Here is a 22,738-nt window from a genome sequence, read left to right as displayed (position 1 = left end):
TCCAAATCACTTTAATAGATGCCGTTACCAGCCGACTCTCAAGCTGTTTCATCCTCTTATCGAAATACTTAGCCAAAGCCTAACAGCTTAATTTGTTGTCAGTCTTTATTTTCGACAGGCTGTTCATGAAACCGTTGCAACAGGCCACTTGGACTGCAGCCTCGCATCCGGCTGCGTCTGCATGAGCTGGGATCTATAGTGCATTTTACTCTTCATCCTCAATGAATGGAGCTTCCTAATCAGTTGAACAATTGCTTTCTAGTCCAATTAAACAGAGAATAATTTCAAAGGGCAAGGGACACCTATTGTCAGTCTGGTGCTGCACGCCTCAGCCCTGAATGCACCTCAGATTGGGGCCATGATGACAACAGAAGGGGAAAGGCTCGCAAATTACATTGTTGACAGAGATAAGGATATGCACAATAATTAATGGTGGCTGGGAAACAGGAAACATTGAAATGGAAAGCCCTGATTGGTGCTTTTTTGACAGATGTTTAACTTTGTAAAAAAGTGTTGGAAGAAAATACCGGTGTGCTTTGGGTGTGAACGGTCAGTGGATGTACACTCATGCTAAGAAATGCTAATGCTAAGGAAGTATTTTGTTTTATAACCTAAAAAAAAAACTGGAGAAGTGTTTTACAAATGCATCATCGATTTTGAAAGTCAGCCCCCCCCCCCGCTGATTCGGTTTATCTCATTACATTTTCATTTCCTACATCCCTGCAGGGGCACAAAAAGATTCCTGAGTCAAATGATCAGGATAACTGAACAGGATCCTTAAACTTTTGCCGGAGCGACAAAGAAGAGTGGTCCACTCTTAAGTTTGAAAAAAATAGATTTACATTAAGCAACAAACACCCCAAGAAATATAATTTGACGCATCTCATTTAATTATAAGGGCGCTCAAAAACATTGAAGGATGTGTGACTGAAATAATAGGAAATAAACTCAGGCCTCAACTCTGCAGAAACCTCAACCCAATTCAGTTATTGAGGCCAAGGCATATACTGTTGAGTTAGGATTACTCCACTAAAATGCAAAGCTATATTTAATCCTCTGAGAGTGGAGAAAAAGTACATGATAGTTCAGATTTACTGAAGAGCAAGCTGTTAGAATTGGATTTGAGGAGGTGCTTCACACTATCCCTTGATGGACAATCTGCTAGTTGAAGACTATCATCAAGATCATCTCAATCCATGCAAATGGAGATCAGAGGCAGGTTTATGGAAAGATTTAGACTAATGCAATATTAATATTCAATTTCTTTTTGATGCGGTTGAGAACAAAAGTGGTGATCTTAAATCCACGTGGACCGTTTTCGGAAGGCATGTTGGGATCATATACCAGACAAGACGTGTTTAGACTGGGGAACAATTAAATGTGGTGTTGTTCTGCCCTCTGTTGGAGAAACGTATCAGTACAACTTAAACGCAGGTACATGTCAGTCTGGAACAACAATGACCTCCGCCAAGGAGGGTTGTGTCTGACTTTTACCAGGAGTTGTATGGAAAAACTACTGGATGGACCTTGATGACAAAAAAAAAAATCGGAAGATGGTTCTTTGTCTAACTTAGATCCCCTGAGAGTGATCCGGATACCTGTCTGGATACAAAAGAAATCCGGATTTCACCATTTACTTATAATGGAGTCTGTTTTAACCTTGTCTTTTATTTGTTGGTTTGGGTCCTACATTTATTGCTTTTATCAACAGCCTGTTATGACCAACCTCTATGCAACTTGTGCACTTGTTATATTTTAGTTGTGTGTTGAAGTAATTGCTGTCTGTTCTCTGCTGGCTGTGCAACAAATTGCCCCTCATGGGGATAATCATTTTTTTTCTGATATGAATTGAATACACTTGGCTTAATAGTACTTGGGTTGAATTTCATATAGAGACAGAAATCAAAATTATAGCAAATGTAATAAATTGTAGGTATCTACTATTACTACTATACAATCCTACTTATATACTACTATATATACAGACACAACAGGAGTTCATATTTAATTAGTTGCCTGTTTAAAGCTTGTATTTTCTTCTTTTTACAGAATAATTTGCAATGCTAACTGCAAAATATCGGAAAATTTTCAGATAATTTTCAGATAATATCCCAATTCTCAGCTATTAGAATAGAATAGAATAGCACTTTATTGTCATTACACACGGTTTTGCACAGTGCAAAAAAGTCAGTATAAAGCAAAGGACACAGCCGATAAAAAGGATTGGCAAAAAAAAAATTTTTTTTTTGATATATATATATATTTATATATATTAAAAACAAAGTATTTATTATATATATATTAATATATATAATAAATAATAATCACATCCCAATTCCCAGCATTCTAATTACGTTTAGGCATTTAGGTCAAAAATCTAGGTCAAAGTTCACGTTGTTAGCGGAATGTAGGTCAAATATCTAGGCCAAAGTTCACAGGTTCAGCGGAATGTAGGTCAAATATGACGAGTAAAGCGTCAGATGACGTTCCCGATTGACGCTTCTGCGTGATGACGTTTCGCAGCAACGAGCGTGGCGGCAGGGACGCTTCGCGTCTCGTCTGCTTATTTCATCGTGTTAAAATGTCTCCTGTTAGTTAAAGTGTAGTTTCAGTATATATTCAAACTATGTCGACGCTGCTGCAGAATATTTATGGGGGAAAATGAGCTATATCGATTGTAACATTATGGAATCGAGAGACGGTAAATCACTGTTGGCTTGGCTAGAGTTAGCATTGCTAATTATTCTGTAAAAAGAAGAAAATGCTAGTTTTAAACATGCAACCATTTAAATATGAACTCCTGCTGAAATGTATACACCCTATTATATACTTATTATGTCATGGAAATTTGACAGTGGTGAGACCAGCCATGATTTACGGCTTAGATAATCAATAATCGCAGTTATAAAGGGGTCTGATATGAACTATCATGACAAATGTCTCCTGGACAAAAAAAAACCACACGCTGCACCCCTCGGTTTTGAACCCAGGACCTTGTGGCTGGGAGTCAAGCGTGCTACCCACTGCACCACCGAGAATGCAGTACAACATCACATAAGGAAAAAGCACAGCTCCAGTGCAACACGCTGTGGTCTGAAATAGCACCTCATTCGACAAGTATGACTTTGTTAATGCCTCGAGTTTCCTACCCCGCACTGGGGGGTGGTTGGTATTGCTACCAACCACCGTGTCGGAGGCCCCGGGTTTGAGTCCCGCTGTGGGAGTGGGGTAGAGCGGGGGTAGCAGGGTAGGCCTGGGGCCTTGCCTGGGCGGGGTGAACTGGACCGGTCCACTTCACCCCGCCCAGGCGGCCCTGGGCCTACCCTGCTACCCCCTCTCTATCCCATTCCTGTGGTGGGATTTGAAGCCGGGGCATTTTGAACTTTTCAACATTTATACCAACTATTCCCCCACCCCCGTGCACACACCGACGCACGCACTCATACACTACGGACAATTTGGAGTAATCGATTCCCCTAAATTGCATGTTTTTGGAGGTGGGCGGAAGCAGGAGAACCCCGGCGCAGACACGATTCGAACCCAGTACCATCCGGCTGTGAGGCCAGCATAAACTCGACCAGCTGATAACCAGCCATTAACAAATTCTCAACACCAATGATGACATCACAGACAATCTGAATGTAAATATACATACTTTAATCTCATGTCCACAAATAATCAACAACAAACCTAACTGCAGACACAAATTGCATTGATCCAAATATAGACATTTTGCCAGCTGAAATATATTACATTTTAAAAAAGGTCCAAATATTTTAGATCTCCAGTACTGACACAATACCGCCGTAGTACTCATTCAGTACTGCCCCAGTACTACAATAGAGTATTGATGTTAACAAACCTCTTGAAAATATAAGCTGCCCGTTACGGGCTTTTCTTCCGAGCAGACCAGATCAGCAATACGAAGAAAATGTACATTTATATTTCTATCCACCTGGTTCACGTTTCACATCTAACACTGTAAAAAACAAAACAGCAAATACACTGCAAAAAAAACCCATGTGTTCATTTGGCCTTTGGTTTGCTGACAGGATGTGATGTCACAGATCACACATCCAAGCCTCGTATCAGAAAGTCTTTGAGAGCACCGAGTCGCTCCACCAGCATCACATCCACGTCTGACTCGTCCCCATGAGGGACGCCGCCATTGCACTGACGGAGAGATGCTTTCCGCTTCCTGGGGACCATGGTAACAGGAAGTCCCGCCCCTGAAGTCGACAAACACTTTGAAAAAAGAAGTGTGAAGAACAAGATGATGAAAAGAGAAGTGCTACCTCTATGTAGTAATAATGAATACAACTGCGTAGTTAGAAATAAAATACAAAATAACACGAAGGAGGGACATAAATAAGGAGACTACCGTCACTTTATCATGCTCTCAATACATTTCCCAACCCCCCTTGCAGTCTCTTCCTTTTCCGGGGCTGAGTGAAGTCAGGAAACTTCCGAAGGACAACAAAAAGGCAGTGAGTTCCCTCGCTCAGCTGGTCTGCGTGGAAACAGAAGTTCTCAAACGGACTTTCCATCCATCAAAACGAACCCGTTTCATCGTCAGCCGAAGGCCGAGCTGGATGCGGCGTCGCCGTCGCCGCCCCCAAGCCCTGCCGCCTGCCATCGCTGTCCTTCAGGGTCAGAGGTCGACTCAGCATTTTTGAGGACTGTGAGAGAGACAGAACAACATCCAATGACAAAAACAACAACAAAAAGAGTTCTGGGCCTCCAGCCGAGGAAGGTTGAAGTCACCTGAAAGTTGTTTGTGCCATTTGCTCCACGCGCGCGCACACACACACACGCACGCTTAAAGAGGAGTTAAAGAAGCCATTTCTGGAGAAACCATCTCTGAACAGAGGAGGAGGATTAAGACACCGTATATTATTATTGTAGAATCTTCCCAACACCAAATCTGCGTACGTAACAAGTGTAAAATCTTCTTAACCTGAATATTTGTCTCGTAATTGCACTTCCGGTTAGATGCTAAACTGCATTTCATTACCCCCCCCAGCCACACCTGGGTGCAGCTCAACAAAAGAGCTCACCTGAGGGTGTCTAATTTCTCTCGCGGCTCAGAATCCCATAAACACTCCTACAAGTTAATTCATCGTCATTTGACGAACAGGAGTTCCTTTTTTTTTTGGCCTTATTACTTTCTCACATCGGTCTTTTTTATGTGACATGAAACAAAGGGACACTCACAGAAAACGAGCGGTATTTAGGATCGGCGTGAGAACAAAACAGAAAAAAGGGATTTGGGGAAAATACAAAAGCTGCTCGAGCTAGCTGCGCCTAGCTACCGTTAGCATATTATATTGCGCGTGAATCGGTTAAAATGTCATAAATCGGGAAATTCATTTTCCCTTTTCAAAGCCTTCGGATTCGTTTGGTCTCCTTTAACTCCTCTTATCTCATTTTAAGCGCTTTCGACGCTAGAAAACGCCAAACCTGGCCGTGCGGTCCGGTGCAAGACACACTTCTGACGTCACTAATGCCCGGCGTTAAATAGCGGAAGTCACAATCACAATGATGGAACTTCCGCTGAAAGTTTCAAAATAAAAGTGTTAGTCTAGCGCAGTGTTTCCCAACCTTTTTTGGGCCGCGGCACATTTTTTACATTTACAAAATCCTGCGGCACACCCCCAACCAAAATGACACAAAATGACACTCTAACAGTACATATTAGATTAGATGACCTTTATTATAATACATATAATTAATAATAAAGTTTTTTTTATGTATTTATACTTATTTATACTACCAGCTCTTGTCGTTCACTTCAAAGTCTGAAGAGCGATCTACGGGCGGCACACACACTTTATTACAGCGCGGACACCCGACAATGTTAATTACGTGATATTATAAAAAATATATTTATTTTTTTTTGGAAAATTTCTCACGGCACACCTGACGATCTCTCGCGGCACACCGGTTGGGAAAAGCTGAACTAGAGACACACACACTGGAAGCCACATTAACCCATGAACCAAAATCCACACGCAATAATAACTCTCACCCAAAACCAGTGTCTCTCCAGCATCATCACAAAGTGCAGAGGCGAAGAACGACTGATCCAGCACAGCTGCCGAGGACCAAACAACAAACCTCAAATTCTTGTAAAAAAAAAACTACACGCTGCACCCCTTGGTTTTGAACCCAGGACCTTCCGGCTGGGAGTCAAGCGTGCTACCCACTGCACCACTGAGAATGCAGTACGATGTCGCATGAGGAAAAAGCACAGCTCCAGTGCAACACGCTGTGGTCTGAAATAGCACCTCATTATCCGACAAGTATGACTTTGTTAATGCCTCGAGTTTCCTACCCCGCACTGGGGGGTGGTTGGTATTGCTACCAACCACCGTGTCGGAGGCCCTGGGTTCGAGTCCCGCTGTGGGAGTGGGGTAGAGCGGGGGTAGCAGGGTAGGCCTGGGGCCTTGCCTGGGCGGGGTGAACTGGACCGGTCCACTTCACCCCGCCCAGGCGGCCCTGGGCCTACCCTGCTACCCCCTCTCTATCCCATTCCTGTGGTGGGATTTGAAGCCGGGGCATTTTGAACTTTTCAACATTTATACCAACTATTCCCCCACCCCCGTGCACACACCGACGCACACTCATACACTACGGACAATTTGGAGCAATCGATTCCCCTAAATTGCATGTTTTTGGAGGTGGGCGGAAGCAGGAGAACCCCGGCGCAGACACGATTCGAACCCAGTACCATCCGGCTGCGAGGCCAGCATAAACTCGACCAGCTGATAACCAGCCATTAACAAATTCTCAACACCAATGATGACATCACAGACAATCTGAATGTAAATATACATACTTTAATCTCATGTCCACAAATAATCAACAACAAACCTAACTGCAGACACAAATTGCATTGATCCAAATATAGACATTTTGCCAGCTGAAATATATTACATTTTAAAAAAGGTCCAAATATTTTAGATCTCCAGTACTGACACAATACCGCCGTAGTACTCATTCAGTACTGCCCCAGTACTACAATAGAGTATTGATGTTAACAAACCTCTTGAAAATATAAGCTGCCCGTTACGGGCTTTTCTTCCGAGCAGACCAGATCAGCAATACGAAGAAAATGTACATTTATATTTCTATCCACCTGGTTCACGTTTCACATCTAACACTGTAAAAAACAAAACAGCAAATACACTGCAAAAAAAACCCATGTGTTCATTTGGCCTTTGGTTTGCTGACAGGATGTGATGTCACAGATCACACATCCAAGCCTCGTATCAGAAAGTCTTTGAGAGCACTGAGTCGCTCCACCAGCATCACATCCACGTCTGACTCGTCCCCATGAGGGACGCCGCCATTGCACTGACGGAGAGATGCTTTCCGCTTCCTGGGGACCATGGTAACAGGAAGTCCCGCCCCTGAAGTCGACAAACACTTTGAAAAAAGAAGTGTGAAGAACAAGATGATGAAAAGAGAAGTGCTACCTCTATGTAGTAATAATGAATACAACTGCGTAGTTAGAAATAAAATACAAAATAACACAAAGGAGGAACATAAATAAGGAGACTACCGTCGCTTTATCATGCTCTCAATACATTTCCCAACCCACCCTGCAGTCTCTTCCTTTTCCGGGGCTGAGTGAAGTCAGGAAACTTCTGAAGGACAACAAAAAGGCAGTGAGTTCCCTCGCTCAGCTGGTCTGCGTGGAAACAGAAGTTCTCAAACGGACTTTCCATCCATCAAAACGAACCCGTTTCATCGTCAGCCGAAGGCCGAGCTGGATGCGGCGTCGCCGTCGCCGCCCCCAAGCCCTGCCACCTGCCATCGCTGTCCTTCAGGGTCAGAGGTCGACTCAGCATTTTTGAGGACTGTGAGAGAGACAGAACAACATCCAATGACAAAAACAACAACAAAAAGAGTTCTGGGCCTCCAGCCGAGGAAGGTTGAAGTCACCTAAAAGTTGTTTGTGCCATTTGCTCCAAGCACGCGCACACACACACACACACACACGCACGCTTAAAGAGGAGTTAAAGAAGCCATTTCTGGAGAAACCATCTTTGAACAGAGGAGGAGGATTAAGACACCGTATATTATTATTGTAGAATCTTCCCAACACCAAATCTGTGTACGTAACAAGCGTAAAATCTTTTTAACCTGAATATTTGTCTCGTAATTGCACTTCCGGTTCGATGCTAAACTGCATTTCATTACCCCCCCCAGCCACACCTGGGTGCAGCTCAACAAAAGAGCTCATCTGAGGGTGTCTAATTTCTCTCGCGGCTCAGAATCCCATAAACACTCCTACAAGTTAATTCATCGTCATTTGACGAACAGGAGTTCCTTTTTTTTTTTTGGCCTTATTACTTTCTCACATCGGTCTTTTTTATGTGACATGAAACAAAGGGACACTCACAGAAAACGAGCGGTATTTAGGATCGGCGTGAGAACAAAACAGAAAAAAGGGATTTGGAGAAAATACAAAAGCTGCTCGAGCTAGCTGCGCCTAGCTACCGTTAGCATACTATATTGCGCGTGAATCGGTTAAAATGTCATAAATCGGGAAATTCATTTTACCTTTTCAAAGCCTTCGGATTCGTTTGGTCTCCTTTAACTCCTCTTATCTCATTTTAAGCGCTTTCGACGCTAGAAAACGCCAAACCTGGCCGTGCGGTCCGGTGCAAGACACACTTCTGACGTCACTAATGCCCGGCGTTAAATAGCGGAAGTCACAATCACAATGATGGAACTTCCGCTGAAAGTTTCAAAATAAAAGTGTTAGTCTAGCGCAGTGTTTCCCAACCTTTTTTGGGCCGCGGCACATTTTTTACATTTACAAAATCCTGCGGCACACCCCCAACCAAAATGACACAAAATGACACTCTAACAGTACATATTAGATTAGATGACCTTTATTATAATACATATAATTAATAATAAAGTTTTTTTTATGTATTTATACTTATTTATACTACCAGCTCTTGTCGTTCACTTCAAAGTCTGAAGAGCGATCTACGGGCGGCACACACACTTTATTACAGCGCGGACACCCGACAATGTTAATTACGTGATATTATAAAAAATATATTTATTTTTTTTTGGAAAATTTCTCACGGCACACCTGACGATCTCTCGCGGCACACCGGTTGGGAAAAGCTGAACTAGAGACACACACACTGGAAGCCACATTAACCCATGAACCAAAATCCACACGCAATAATAACTCTCACCCAAAACCAGTGTCTCTCCAGCATCATCACAAAGTGCAGAGGCGAAGAACGACTGATCCAGCACAGCTGCCGAGGACCAAACAACAAACCTCAAATTCTTGTAAAAAAAAAACTACACGCTGCACCCCTTGGTTTTGAACCCAGGACCTTCCGGCTGGGAGTCAAGCGTGCTACCCACTGCACCACTGAGAATGCAGTACGATGTCGCATGAGGAAAAAGCACAGCTCCAGTGCAACACGCTGTGGTCTGAAATAGCACCTCATTATCCGACAAGTATGACTTTGTTAATGCCTCGAGTTTCCTACCCCGCACTGGGGGGTGGTTGGTATTGCTACCAACCACTGTGTCGGAGGCCCTGGGTTCGAGTCCCGCTGTGGGAGTGGGGTAGAGCGGGGGTAGCAGGGTAGGCCTGGGGCCTTGCCTGGGCGGGGTGAACTGGACCGGTCCACTTCACCCCGCCCAGGCGGCCCTGGGCCTACCCTGCTACCCCCTCTCTATCCCATTCCTGTGGTGGGATTTGAAGCCGGGGCATTTTGAACTTTTCAACATTTATACCAACTATTCCCCCACCCCCGTGCACACACCGACGCACACTCATACACTACGGACAATTTGGAGCAATCGATTCCCCTAAATTGCATGTTTTTGGAGGTGGGCGGAAGCAGGAGAACCCCGGCGCAGACACGATTCGAACCCAGTACCATCCGGCTGCGAGGCCAGCATAAACTCGACCAGCTGATAACCAGCCATTAACAAATTCTCAACACCAATGATGACATCACAGACAATCTGAATGTAAATATACATACTTTAATCTCATGTCCACAAATAATCAACAACAAACCTAACTGCAGACACAAATTGCATTGATCCAAATATAGACATTTTGCCAGCTGAAATATATTACATTTTAAAAAAGGTCCAAATATTTTAGATCTCCAGTACTGACACAATACCGCCGTAGTACTCATTCAGTACTGCCCCAGTACTACAATAGAGTATTGATGTTAACAAACCTCTTGAAAATATAAGCTGCCCGTTACGGGCTTTTCTTCCGAGCAGACCAGATCAGCAATACGAAGAAAATGTACATTTATATTTCTATCCACCTGGTTCACGTTTCACATCTAACACTGTAAAAAACAAAACAGCAAATACACTGCAAAAAAAACCCATGTGTTCATTTGGCCTTTGGTTTGCTGACAGGATGTGATGTCACAGATCACACATCCAAGCCTCGTATCAGAAAGTCTTTGAGAGCACTGAGTCGCTCCACCAGCATCACATCCACGTCTGACTCGTCCCCATGAGGGACGCCGCCATTGCACTGACGGAGAGATGCTTTCCGCTTCCTGGGGACCATGGTAACAGGAAGTCCCGCCCCTGAAGTCGACAAACACTTTGAAAAAAGAAGTGTGAAGAACAAGATGATGAAAAGAGAAGTGCTACCTCTATGTAGTAATAATGAATACAACTGCGTAGTTAGAAATAAAATACAAAATAACACAAAGGAGGAACATAAATAAGGAGACTACCGTCGCTTTATCATGCTCTCAATACATTTCCCAACCCACCCTGCAGTCTCTTCCTTTTCCGGGGCTGAGTGAAGTCAGGAAACTTCTGAAGGACAACAAAAAGGCAGTGAGTTCCCTCGCTCAGCTGGTCTGCGTGGAAACAGAAGTTCTCAAACGGACTTTCCATCCATCAAAACGAACCCGTTTCATCGTCAGCCGAAGGCCGAGCTGGATGCGGCGTCGCCGTCGCCGCCCCCAAGCCCTGCCACCTGCCATCGCTGTCCTTCAGGGTCAGAGGTCGACTCAGCATTTTTGAGGACTGTGAGAGAGACAGAACAACATCCAATGACAAAAACAACAACAAAAAGAGTTCTGGGCCTCCAGCCGAGGAAGGTTGAAGTCACCTAAAAGTTGTTTGTGCCATTTGCTCCAAGCACGCGCACACACACACACACACACACGCACGCTTAAAGAGGAGTTAAAGAAGCCATTTCTGGAGAAACCATCTTTGAACAGAGGAGGAGGATTAAGACACCGTATATTATTATTGTAGAATCTTCCCAACACCAAATCTGTGTACGTAACAAGCGTAAAATCTTTTTAACCTGAATATTTGTCTCGTAATTGCACTTCCGGTTCGATGCTAAACTGCATTTCATTACCCCCCCCAGCCACACCTGGGTGCAGCTCAACAAAAGAGCTCATCTGAGGGTGTCTAATTTCTCTCGCGGCTCAGAATCCCATAAACACTCCTACAAGTTAATTCATCGTCATTTGACGAACAGGAGTTCCTTTTTTTTTTTTGGCCTTATTACTTTCTCACATCGGTCTTTTTTATGTGACATGAAACAAAGGGACACTCACAGAAAACGAGCGGTATTTAGGATCGGCGTGAGAACAAAACAGAAAAAAGGGATTTGGAGAAAATACAAAAGCTGCTCGAGCTAGCTGCGCCTAGCTACCGTTAGCATACTATATTGCGCGTGAATCGGTTAAAATGTCATAAATCGGGAAATTCATTTTACCTTTTCAAAGCCTTCGGATTCGTTTGGTCTCCTTTAACTCCTCTTATCTCATTTTAAGCGCTTTCGACGCTAGAAAACGCCAAACCTGGCCGTGCGGTCCGGTGCAAGACACACTTCTGACGTCACTAATGCCCGGCGTTAAATAGCGGAAGTCACAATCACAATGATGGAACTTCCGCTGAAAGTTTCAAAATAAAAGTGTTAGTCTAGCGCAGTGTTTCCCAACCTTTTTTGAGCCGCGGCACATTGGGGCCTTGCCTGGGCGGAGTGAACTGGACCGGTCCACTTCACTCCGCCCAGGCGGCCCTGGGCCTACCCTGCTATCCCCTCCCTATCCCACTCCCGTAGTGGGATTTGAAGCCGGGGCATTTTGAACTTTTCAACATTGCTACCAACTATTCCCCCACCCCCGTGCACACACCGACGCACACTCATACACTACGGACAATTTGGAGTAATCGATTCCCCTAAATCGCATGTTTTCGTAGGTGGGCGGAAGCAGGAGAACCCCGGCGCAGACACGATTCGAACCCAGTACCATCCGGCTGTGAGGCCAGCATAAACTCGACCAGCTGATAACCAGCCATTAACAAATTCTCAACACCAATGATGACATCACAGACAATCTGAATGTAAATATACATACTTTAATCTCATGTCCACAAATAATCAACAACAAACCTAACTGCAGACACAAATTGCATTGATCCAAATATAGACATTTTGCCAGCTGAAATATATTACATTTTAAAAAAGGTCCAAATATTTTAGATCTCCAGTACTCACACAATACTGCCGTAGTACTCATTCAGTACTGCCCCAGTACCAATAGAGTACTACAATAGAGTATTGATGTTAACAAACCTCTTGAAAATATAAGCTGCCCGCTATGGGCTTTTCTTCCGAGCAGATCAGATCAGCAATACGAAGAAAATGTATACGTCTATTTGTAAGTCCGTGGTGAAACATTTTCCTTTCAAATGTTTTTTTTTCTTTGTCTTATTTTGAGAATGCATGTACAGTACATGAAGTAACTACACAAATAAACTGACACATGACCAATTGTATGCTGTATAATAAATGTATAACCTACGTGAATTCTACGGTATATGTGTTCTTAATAATAAATGATAAATGACACCATGCAGACTATGGGATATGTGACTATTTATTGTATAAGTATGAAAACACAAGATATCTTTATACAAACAAGAATACATACACATACAAGTGTACATACATTTAGGAGTACATCATTTGTACATCAACCTTTGGGTTGTTTGAGTTTTGATGCTGCGAATGTACAAAATAATTAGCATGAAATGAAAGCATCACAATGATGTAGTATAACATTTTGCCCACATGGTGGCATTCCTGAGCGTCTTTCAAATCAGAGCCCTTTGTAAATTTGTGTTTCTGAGTATTAAATATGTCCACAGTCAAGTGTTTTCTTGAATGAAGTGCTGATCATCACACACATATAATGGTATTGAGTCATATTTGTCAAGCTGAGAAAAACGGTTACTACAATGCGAGCTGACTTGATCTGATCTCTTGATCAATATGATCAATATTTGTCATCTCTTGTTACACCTCTGCCACTCTCGGTGATGAGGATGTCTGCTGATGGTTAATGGAGACTCGATTGATACTGCTGCTGAAAGATCTGTCCTGGCTGGAGGTTGATTTTTCCAAGGTTCTTTTACCCCCCCCCCCTTAAAGCCATCCTTGTTCACACAGAACCAAATAGGTCTCTTTCAGCCTTCACCGGATAAGATTTGTCATTTCAGTACTCCAAATTTTCGGAAATAATCAGCACTCCAAGTTTAGACAGGAAATTAGCACTTTATATGTGAAATAATAATAATGCAATTAAGCTCCACAAGAATTTTGATGAAGCAGCTAATTTAACGTGGCTGTTTATGGCATATTGACTACACTGGGTGTGGCGGTTAGGGTAGAGTCAGGTCTTAAGGGGTAACTGATGACTGGTAAGGGCATTCGGGCGTGGCTTGTTGGAATCCTGCTGGTTGGTTTTCAGCTGCACCTGAAGGACATGAGGAGGGAGATCAGCGGCAGTAAAAATGCAGGTTCGTAACGGTGGGCTTCCATTACGATAAATTCTAGCCTGATTACAGCTGTATGAATGAATGAATGAACTAGTCTTGATATTAGACATATTAAATCTTCAATTCCTGAAAAAAAGCACGGAATGTGTTAAAAAAAAAAAACAGAGGCACTGACTCTGAAACTCTTTAAATATTTTGGGCCAGCATTGCAGTTACACAGACTACAATGGAATGATGGGAGCTTTATTCCCGGTTTCAGATCATCTGTGTTGGTCAAGGTTACTCTCTGTATGTCACCGCCTTGTTTTGTAATGTTAGCAGCTCTTGAAGTTGGACTTGACTGCTTGTCCCAGAAAGATTTATGATGGGTGGCCCCGGCAGCCGTCCACAGGAGACGTCCACCAGCCTTCGCTGCTGGATATTTTCAGCTGGCCATCTGTGGACGCTTTTATGTGCACACATGCACTGTGTTGCCTTGCCCTCCTTTCATCCCTCCTGTTTCCTTTTGGTGATGTCGCCCCTCCCCGGTGCTTGGCTTGCAATTAAAGGCCTTCACATCTTTGTTTGATGCTTATCCTGATGCAAAATGATAGTTAGGGGGGAATTCTAAGAGCAAAAAGGAATGTGCTTATCAGGAAGAGAAAAGGAACAGATAAACACAGAACTGCCTTTTATTTTGCTCAAGAGTGATAAGTGAAGTCGGAGGATGAGGCCTTTATCACTCCGAAGTGTGTCCTGGCATGTCGCTGTGTAACAAAGGTGTGAGGGCAGATGAGAATGGATGTGTGAAGTGCTTCAAAGTTGAGATGAGCTTAACTGATGTCAAAGTGTGATTTAGAAGGAAGAGCAACTGAGGGAGAGTACGGTGTAGGGATGTCTTCATTCCTAAATGCCCACTGTGGAGTAATATGGAGGATCCTTGTTGGGGTTGCCGATTTATCCTGCTCAAAACGGGACAGCTGAATGTAGTGAAGTGGAAAAAAGTGCTTAAAGTGCATCGTCTGATTTTAAAAGTAAATGGTTCGCTGTATTTATAACATTGCGCTGTTCATCTGGGGTTGAGTGGAGCTAAAACTGCTTTACAGGATTGTATCCTGGGGGGTTGGGGGGGTCCTCCTACAGGTCCAAAATGAATCTTAAGGCTCTGTTCATGTTTTATGCTTTCAGTTTTTGTTAGTTCTTCTAAGTTATAGAAAATATAGTCACAGGTTGACGTGTCCAGCACATATTTCTTTTATTTATAAAGAATTAATTTATAAATTTTAATCCACAGCATCTTCAGGAAAATTACTTGTGAGGACAATCCCGTTTGTTGCTTTGTGTGTGAATATGATAAGGCATCTTGCCATCTCACCTTTATTTTGGAGGGTCATTAGATAAACAGAATCATTATCAGATTCCACTGGATATTTTTGCTTTTTGTTTCACTTGCACTAATATAAAAAAAATTCTACTCACTTCATGCAAGTAGCTGTCCTCCTTACAAAGGCATGTCGGCGATGATTCGTGAGACATAAAATGTTCTGCGAGTCATATGTTTGAAATCAATCCATCTGTTTTCAGTACCGGTACAGTACCTCCCTATGGCGGTGATGGAGCCTACCCCATGGAATGAGAGGGTAAACTCCCAATGGGTATTGTAAAATCAGCTCTGACTGCTGTAAATGCGCTAGAATGCACTGAAGCTCCCTTTGTGTTGAAATGCTGAGTCGGTGCTATTATTATCATTAACGTTACTATTAATATCTACAATTCAAGTGTTGAAATTTCAAATGGCATCAGACATGAGTCTAGTCTGGTCCACTGAGGCTTTGTTGGTGCTGCTGTTGACCTAGAAAGTGTCCCTGGAATGATCAAATATACATTAAATGTATCTGCTTGAATGGGAAATGATCTCTGGATGAACTTCAAACAGCATTCCAGTGTTGCAATCTACCAAATGAACTGTGTTGCATCAAGATGTGCCGATCAATACCGAGCCAAGAGTTTTTCCACTCTTACACGGACAAGCACATCTCCCTTCCAGACTCCTCCTCCTTCGCTTCCACCCATTGTGACTTAGTCTGGTGTGTTGAAAATGTTAGTATAAGATTGTTCACGCCTTTAAACGACAGACACTCCCTGATAGTTTTGCTCAGTAGTTTTCTACAGAATGCGTTCCCAGCTTTTCTAGCTGTTGTCCTCGTAGCCATTTCAGATGATTGGTTTTAAGCAGAGGCTCAGCAAGAACTGGAGAGGAACTCAGCTTTGTCTTTCACGTGTGAGCGGAGCGGCGACACGTTTTTAATCAAAGCAGAATCTGAGAATATCTTTCAGTTGCACGAACTGTCAAGTGCAACGTTCTCCTTATTAAAGCGGCGCTGGGCTCTAATGTATTTTTGTCTTTCTGCTCCCTCTCATGTTTCTATCAATTTTGATTCAGCCCATTCATCATTGTTCCCAAGCTACAAACGTGTCCTTTTACTTTACTCCAATGTGTGCACAGACCTATTCATTTAAATGTTGTCATTTCAGATGCAACAGAGCATGAAAAAAAAAAAAGAATAAGACTGCTTAATCAACTCACCCAAACACAGACAATAAATTATTTGTCAAGGTTTCTTGAACTGCTGCTGTCTATTGGAAACTTTTCCTTCAGGTGGGGTGGATGACTAATACCGTTGGTTGGCCTCTGGTGGTTTGAGCCAGCTATGGATGCTGTGGGAGACTGAGTGAGCAGGCGTGGGTGAAGCTTTCTTTCGAGAGAAAACACATGCAGCGCTGTGCTTGCTTGCAGAATGAGCCCACTTCAGCGCCCCATACCGCTCCCATTGATGAGAACAGCACTTTTCACCTCCCCCATAGAGCTGCATGCATTTGACACTTGCCAAGAGAGAAATTGCAAAAAAAAAAAGAAAAGAAAATGGACATATATAGGACAGGTCAGGCTGTGCAAGCTTCTCTTTCTTCCATTGCCATCTGCTCCACTTATTCTGGTGCTGTGAATGATGAGTAGAATAGCTTTAATGCACAACGGTCCTTCCAAGTCCTGGAGGGGAAGAAAAGTGCTGCTGTCATCTGGTTCTGACATCCTGCTTTTGGAGAACAGGCGTCATGTTCGGCCCTTGCAACATTCTGATGGCTAAAGTCACCTCAAGGCTACAGTCGACAGTGGATGATGCTGAAAGACAGTGAAGCGTGGGGTCGGTTCCATCGGTGATCAATAGGCTCCGACAGGACTCGAACCGCTCGATCGATGGTTTCTTCAGTGCCTATCCTATGAGCGGCGGGGAACACCCTGGATGAGACGTCGGCTCATTGCAAGGCCACAACGAAGCACATGAGAAGTTTATCAATAAAAGTAAATAGAACCATACTTTGATATCTGAGTTCCTCTATAACATAGAAGAGGATCTTTTATTTCTTGAATCTCCTTTAGAAACATTTACATTTCTATGCATCCTTGATGCAGAATGGGTCCGGGCTGGGAAGACTGATACGGTACAGAGACGCAAGAGGGGAGGGGGCGACATGGAAGATGATCATTCATGCCAAATTTAGCTATTTATTGATTAATGTTATAGTGCACAGTAAACACAAATAAACCCCCGAACCACTGCTCAGCAACCTTGTGTGCAATGTGACAATCAAGCTGGGTTTCCTTGTATGAAGGGTCCGCTTTGATCCAGCTGTTCCTCGAATGAAAATCCACGTAAAACCCCACCAAAGGTGGACCACACACAATCTGCAATGCTATTTACAGATAATACAACAACTATAAAGGTAAAACAAAACTGCTGTAAACATCTAATGTGGTAAAAATAAACTCTAAGTGCAGCAGGGCTTTGGTGGAAGAGCAGTGCCTCAGCGCTGTTTCTGTATGATGTGAGGTGGTGGAGGAATACCACTGAAGAAGAGAAACAACAATTCAGTCTGGATCAATATGCAGGTTACGATATCCTTCATCGACAATAGTTTATTCTTGACTTATCGCTCTCCTCTCCTCTTTTCTCTCCATGCAGCTTCTTCTTTCTTTCTCTTTCTCTCCATCTTCCTACGAGCAAACTGGTCCCAGTGCTATGCACGACCTGGTTTGGACAGGTAGGCTATGAGAGCCACAACCACTCCCACGTACATCCCTGCTCCAACGGTGACGGAAAGGGCAGCCAGGAACAGAGCTCTCCTGGAGCTCATCCCTGCTCTGGAGAAGTCTCCTTTAGCGACGGCCTTGCCAGTCTGACAAAACACAGCAGAGAGTGAAATGAGCTGGTGTGTTACTCATCAGCACGGAGTGTATGAGTAGGTGTTTGCAACAGTTAGAAGTGGGAAAAACACAAAATGCTCTTGGGGAGTCATTAGTTTCCATGGCAATTAGGTCATCATCCTTCTGACAGTGATAAATGTATTGTTTTTGGTGTTTTGTTTTCCAATCAAAAAATGAGCCCGGCCTTTATTTAATCTTCTGACACATCATTTTCTGCTCCGGTGTAATTGTCCCTGTAATTAAGGCAGAAGCGTTGCCAAACCAGGAAGATGTGCTTTGTTTGAGGTTGCAGGGCGCGAGCCTAATCACTTCAGACCGGAGCGGCTAGACAAGTGATCGGTGATACTATAATTACAAATGCGTTCTCAGCTATAGACACGGTAATTTTTTTTTTTTTTAATGCAGTGCTCACTTGGAGCACGCTGTGGCTCCAAGCCTCAATGTTAACGGTTTCTGTAAGGAAACCGAAGGACTGACGGACGGAGCGGACCGGCTAGTTTTACGTAGTCGATCATCTGAGCACTGGTGCTCACTGACCTTAAAGAAAATGCAGTGTAATCAGAGTTAATTAGAGTTCTCTGAGCCTTTACCTTGTGAGAGTAGTAAAAGGCAATGATGCCCAACGGCCAGAAGCAGCAGAGCATAGAGAAAATGGCGAGGCCCAGGTAATCCCGGGGGGGGAGCACGATGAAATTGTCCTCACTCTCGCTGTCACTGGAGCTGTCACTCTGCAAGGCAGTGGGTTGATAAATAGTTAGTTAAATGTCAGAAAAGGAAAGGATTGTGCACTTTTCCACAAAACAAGACAAAGGGTGAGTCCGCTGGTCTTGATATTAACTCCTAAATAATAATGGAACGAATTGCCATGCGTGTCTTTGACGTGGTTGCAGTGGTGCAGCTTGAGGCCCTTTTTTCCACCACCGGCACCCAGGACGGGATATGCATCAGCCGAACAGAGAGCAGCTGCTGCCTCTGTCAACACCCATGAGCGGCCTGACAGATAACACAGGATTAATGGATTGCGCTATCATTGCATGGTGACAGGGGAAACAGCAAGAAGACACTGTCGCTTATGAATTGCTTCTACGCCGTGTGAGACTTCCTTTTCTCATTTATATGTAGCTGGTGTCTTTCATGGCAAGCTCTCAATCCTGTGGCTTGACACTCAACCTAAAGAGCCACAAGGGCTGAGAGGTGCTAATGAATGATAGATTCTCATGCCACTCATAGGCACATTGTGCCTGCAGCCAGGATGGAAATTCGACTGCATGGGTGACCTTTAGGAGGACGTTGCTTTATTTCACCCTGAGCTGTCCCCTTGACGTCTTGGATATTTGTCTAAATAAGTCGCAACAATCAGGAGCAGGTTTCATTTGTTAGTTTTACTGCCTGCAGGGATCAATCAAATCCAGGAGAAGGACCAAACCAGAAATCGATATGGAAGGTAGGAATTGAACCAAGCAATAGCTAACAAGCTTTAATGTAGTTATCGTCTGCCGTTTTTGGAGACTTTGTAAAAAAATATTTCATTACGACTTGCGGACTTGCCGCTCTCCACTATCCGGTTTCCGAACCTTGGCCAGGAAAAAGATTATGAAGCTGGCTTATCTGCTTTACGAGCACTACCCCTGCACAGCCGGATGCGATCCATCAAAACAGCAGCTGGTCATAACACATAATCTGACATCACATAAATAAACCGGTGGAAACAAACAGCAGTAATCTCCTTTATCTCGGTAGCAAGTCCTGATAACAGCTCCGGCTGACAGATGCATTCCGTCCTACTGACAGTCTACCTGATGCAGAGACGCTGGTCTGATGCCAGCATGAACGATGGCACACCGTGGACGCAGGGTGTCGTGAACAACCCTGTCACAGCTCAGTCTGAGGCCTCATTAGAGCCCGGAGAGGACAGCCAACTCTACAGCAGGACACACACACTCACCCTCTTACCCTCGAAATCACAGTGGCACTGCCAAACATGTTCTTGTCTTGCTGTTACCTGCAATTTTATTTGCTGTCAGAAAGATGTTTTTCATCTGTAAACATGAAATACCTGCGTACTGAAGTTTTGTGCAGGGGTGGAAAGAATGGATGGGAAACCATGGACCGGGAATTCAGTGACAATATAGGTAGAGAAACTGTTATATTTAAGTTATTGTGGGGAATAATTGAAAACTAGGATTGTGGATGTGTTCCCTCGAAATGCTTCGTTTGTTTCTGTTGAGGCTTATTTAATAGAAACTGAACCGCTTCAAATGATTTCTATCAACGGCGACATACTTCCAGGCGGCCGCGCCGTTGACATTAGAACAGCCAAAGGAAGGCAGGGAAGAGTCGAATGTTTCGACAACAAAAATGGTGAACGAAAGGAGCTTGGGATAATATACCATAGATAAAAAAAAAATGGCAGAAGTCTCCCTGAGTACAGCGTGACATTCGTTGTGGCATTGTGCCGTAATTTCAACCCATCTCAAATGCCTCTGAGTGACAAACAGCGGTCATCAGTCCGGTTATGCTGCAGTACTTCATCTGTCAGCTTAGAGCCTTTTTCTTTTTTAAAGTCACCCAAGATAAGATTAGATTCTGGCCACATCTAAAAGCACTTTGCTGTTTAATTGTACCCAATTATTTGAAGAACAAAATGTTATTCCGAAAAGTGCAAATTGCCTGGATAGTCTTTTTCTTAGAAAGTAGTTATGAAACATGGGTGTGTTCTCACTGCATGCGGTTTGATTTTAAGACTCCATTAAATCGACCGTTTGGAGAACAAAGTGAGACATGAACTTCAATCACACTGACAGTCTATTAGAGTTAAATAACAATATAAAATCATCCTTAACTCGCCTGCTGCTGAAAGATGGCCCTGACAGTCTGCATTTATGTGCACTCAGAGAGCGCAGACCTCCACCGAGCAGCTCAATCCCCTCCTAATTGGATTTACACCGTCCACACGGTGATCTGGATCATCACCAAAAGGTTCTAAATTGTTCTTGGCATCTTTATACGCCAACCATGAAAAGTAAAACTGCATCGGATTTGAATCCGTAAATTGAGTTTTCAATGTTAAAATTAAATATTAAATATTTTTTATCTTGCTAACGGATGGACAAACAGCTTAACGGCAGCTTGCAAGAGGTAATTACTAACTGTCTCGTGATGCCAAATGGTTCCTACATGCATGAATTTGTTACAGTATTTGTGTTGTTACAGTATTTATCCCCATGTTTACTTATTTGTACATGCACACATATGTATATTCTGTATATACTGTATATAAGGCCATGGTTGTAGAGACTCAGCATATTAGACACCCACAGCTCCAAATAAAAGGTGACCAAAACAATGCAAAGCCTTATATGGAAAATACTTATTCATGTTCTTCTGTCCTCTGACCTCATACTCAGGACCCTGCTCCTCTTCCACATCATACGAAACTGTCTGGATTTTCACGCCCTTCTCTCCTTGTATGCACTCCAGAGGGTTTTCTGGGGAAACTCCATCCAACAGGGCGTCTTTATTTTCTGTGAACGTGGTCTCAAAGCTCTCGCTCTTAGAGTCCTTGCTGTGAAGACTCACGCTGTCTTTGCACAGAATAAAGTTGGGCCTGTAGAGGGCCTCTACAGCTAGGTGGAGGGACGTGGCATTCAAAAACTGCTGTGTTTGATGAGTGCCTTGAGTGTCAGAGCAATAGTAATCGATGAGGCTGTCATGGTAAGGCTGGTCCAGGTAGTCGTACTGGTAACCTTGGTAGTCATTGTGCACCATGTGTTGACTAGTTTTATCTAGCAGGGGGTTCTGGAGCTCGCTGAGACTCTCCATGGTGGCTGCTTCAAACGCCTGGATTGATCCAAAAGATCCGGCAGTCAGGAAGCTGGAAATACATGACAAGCAATTCAATTTCACAAATGAAAGTCTAAAGAAACATAAATAAATAACAAACACTTCTATTAAATCATGGCGCCATTGGGAAAATACTCTTCTTGGTGGAAGAGAATATATGGAGTCCAACCTAACACTGAGCTTTTAGTAAATATCTGACATTAATTCAATGCAGAAAGTATTCTGTCTTGTTTGGCAATCATCGTTTCTCCTGCAAGCTCTCATCTGTCTTAGCCATAAAATGCCATCTGCTGCTTGTTCATCTGTTACGTCTCACACCTCCAGTTTTACATAGGGGAAGTGCAGTCCACACGTCATGGCAGCCTATATTGAAAACCAGGGGAAGTGTTGCACGCGGCGCCGTGCTTCGCTCTGCTTGCAGATTAATTTAATGTCTGTGAGTGATGATCCGGAAAGTCGTGTCATGGCTCCCTGTCTCCTCCTATGTGTTTTCAAATGTAGGCGAGGAAAGGAGTGAACGATTGAGAGATCAGTTTAACAAATGGCGATGCATAATTTTATCATATGAAAACAACAAAAACAACATCAAGAAGAAGAAGCTGTACCAGTGTTTAATCATTCTGGAAGACAATATCAGAATTCATCCGCTAGATAAATATTGTACCCTACCATTTTATCATGAAATAAGATAATAACCATATTTAGAATTTAAAAGTAGCAAATCAAATCAATACAGTGTTTGTTGAAGATAGATTGATTAGATGCATTAAAGTAGGTGTCAAAGCAGTTTAATGAATAACGTGGGCCAGTGGCTGGAGTTGA

The 22,738-nt window shown here is 43.4% G+C and overlaps 1 protein-coding gene and 3 long non-coding RNA genes across 6 annotated transcripts; all 4 read right to left on the bottom strand.

Moving 5' to 3' along the window:
- Positions 1–3,636: 3,636 nt before the first annotated feature.
- Positions 3,637–5,497, bottom strand: LOC137907987 (uncharacterized). Of its 3 annotated transcripts, XR_011105941.1 has the most exons (3): positions 5,461–5,497; positions 4,382–4,679; positions 3,637–4,245 (listed from the first exon to the last, which is right to left on the bottom strand). It is a non-coding gene; the product is annotated as an uncharacterized lncRNA (long non-coding RNA). The 3 variants fall into 3 exon arrangements; XR_011105940.1 differs by having other exon boundaries at positions 3,637–4,679; XR_011105942.1 differs by lacking the exon at positions 5,461–5,497 and adding an exon at positions 4,765–5,407 and having other exon boundaries at positions 3,637–4,679.
- Positions 5,498–6,850: 1,353 nt separating this feature from the next.
- Positions 6,851–8,696, bottom strand: LOC137907990 (uncharacterized). The gene is made up of 4 exons (XR_011105944.1): positions 8,569–8,696; positions 7,745–7,862; positions 7,604–7,649; positions 6,851–7,428 (listed from the first exon to the last, which is right to left on the bottom strand). It is a non-coding gene; the product is annotated as an uncharacterized lncRNA (long non-coding RNA).
- A 1,347-nt stretch (positions 8,697–10,043) lies between these two features.
- Positions 10,044–11,889, bottom strand: LOC137907989 (uncharacterized). Its single transcript, XR_011105943.1, has 4 exons — positions 11,762–11,889; positions 10,938–11,055; positions 10,797–10,842; positions 10,044–10,621 (listed from the first exon to the last, which is right to left on the bottom strand). It is a non-coding gene; the product is annotated as an uncharacterized lncRNA (long non-coding RNA).
- A 5,997-nt stretch (positions 11,890–17,886) lies between these two features.
- Positions 17,887–21,895, bottom strand: LOC137907716 (synapse differentiation-inducing gene protein 1-like). The gene is made up of 3 exons (XM_068752073.1): positions 21,470–21,895; positions 18,664–18,801; positions 17,887–18,045 (listed from the first exon to the last, which is right to left on the bottom strand). Exons 1-3 carry the CDS (start codon positions 21,893–21,895, stop codon positions 17,887–17,889), a joined length of 723 nt encoding a protein of 240 aa, XP_068608174.1.
- Between the last annotated feature and the right edge of the window lie 843 nt (positions 21,896–22,738).

The sequence above is a fragment of the Brachionichthys hirsutus genome, chromosome 18, assembly GCF_040956055.1.
Source record: "Brachionichthys hirsutus isolate HB-005 chromosome 18, CSIRO-AGI_Bhir_v1, whole genome shotgun sequence".
NCBI lineage: Eukaryota > Metazoa > Chordata > Actinopteri > Lophiiformes > Brachionichthyidae > Brachionichthys > Brachionichthys hirsutus.
Note: the sequence above shows the minus strand (reverse complement) of the source record. Positions and strands in the feature narration are given on the sequence as shown.

Excerpts from the sequence above, each read along its gene's own strand:
- LOC137907716 (XM_068752073.1), bottom strand. The coding sequence starts at position 21,895 with ATGGAGAGTCTCAGCGAGCTCCAGAACCCCCTGCTAGATAAAACTAGT. Across the intron at positions 18,802-21,469 it reads AGCAGGGTCCTGAGTATGAG|AGTGACAGCTCCAGTGACAG; the intron begins GTCAGAGGACAG and ends ACTGCCTTGCAG. Across the intron at positions 18,046-18,663 it reads CCTTTTACTACTCTCACAAG|ACTGGCAAGGCCGTCGCTAA; the intron begins GTAAAGGCTCAG and ends GTGTTTTGTCAG.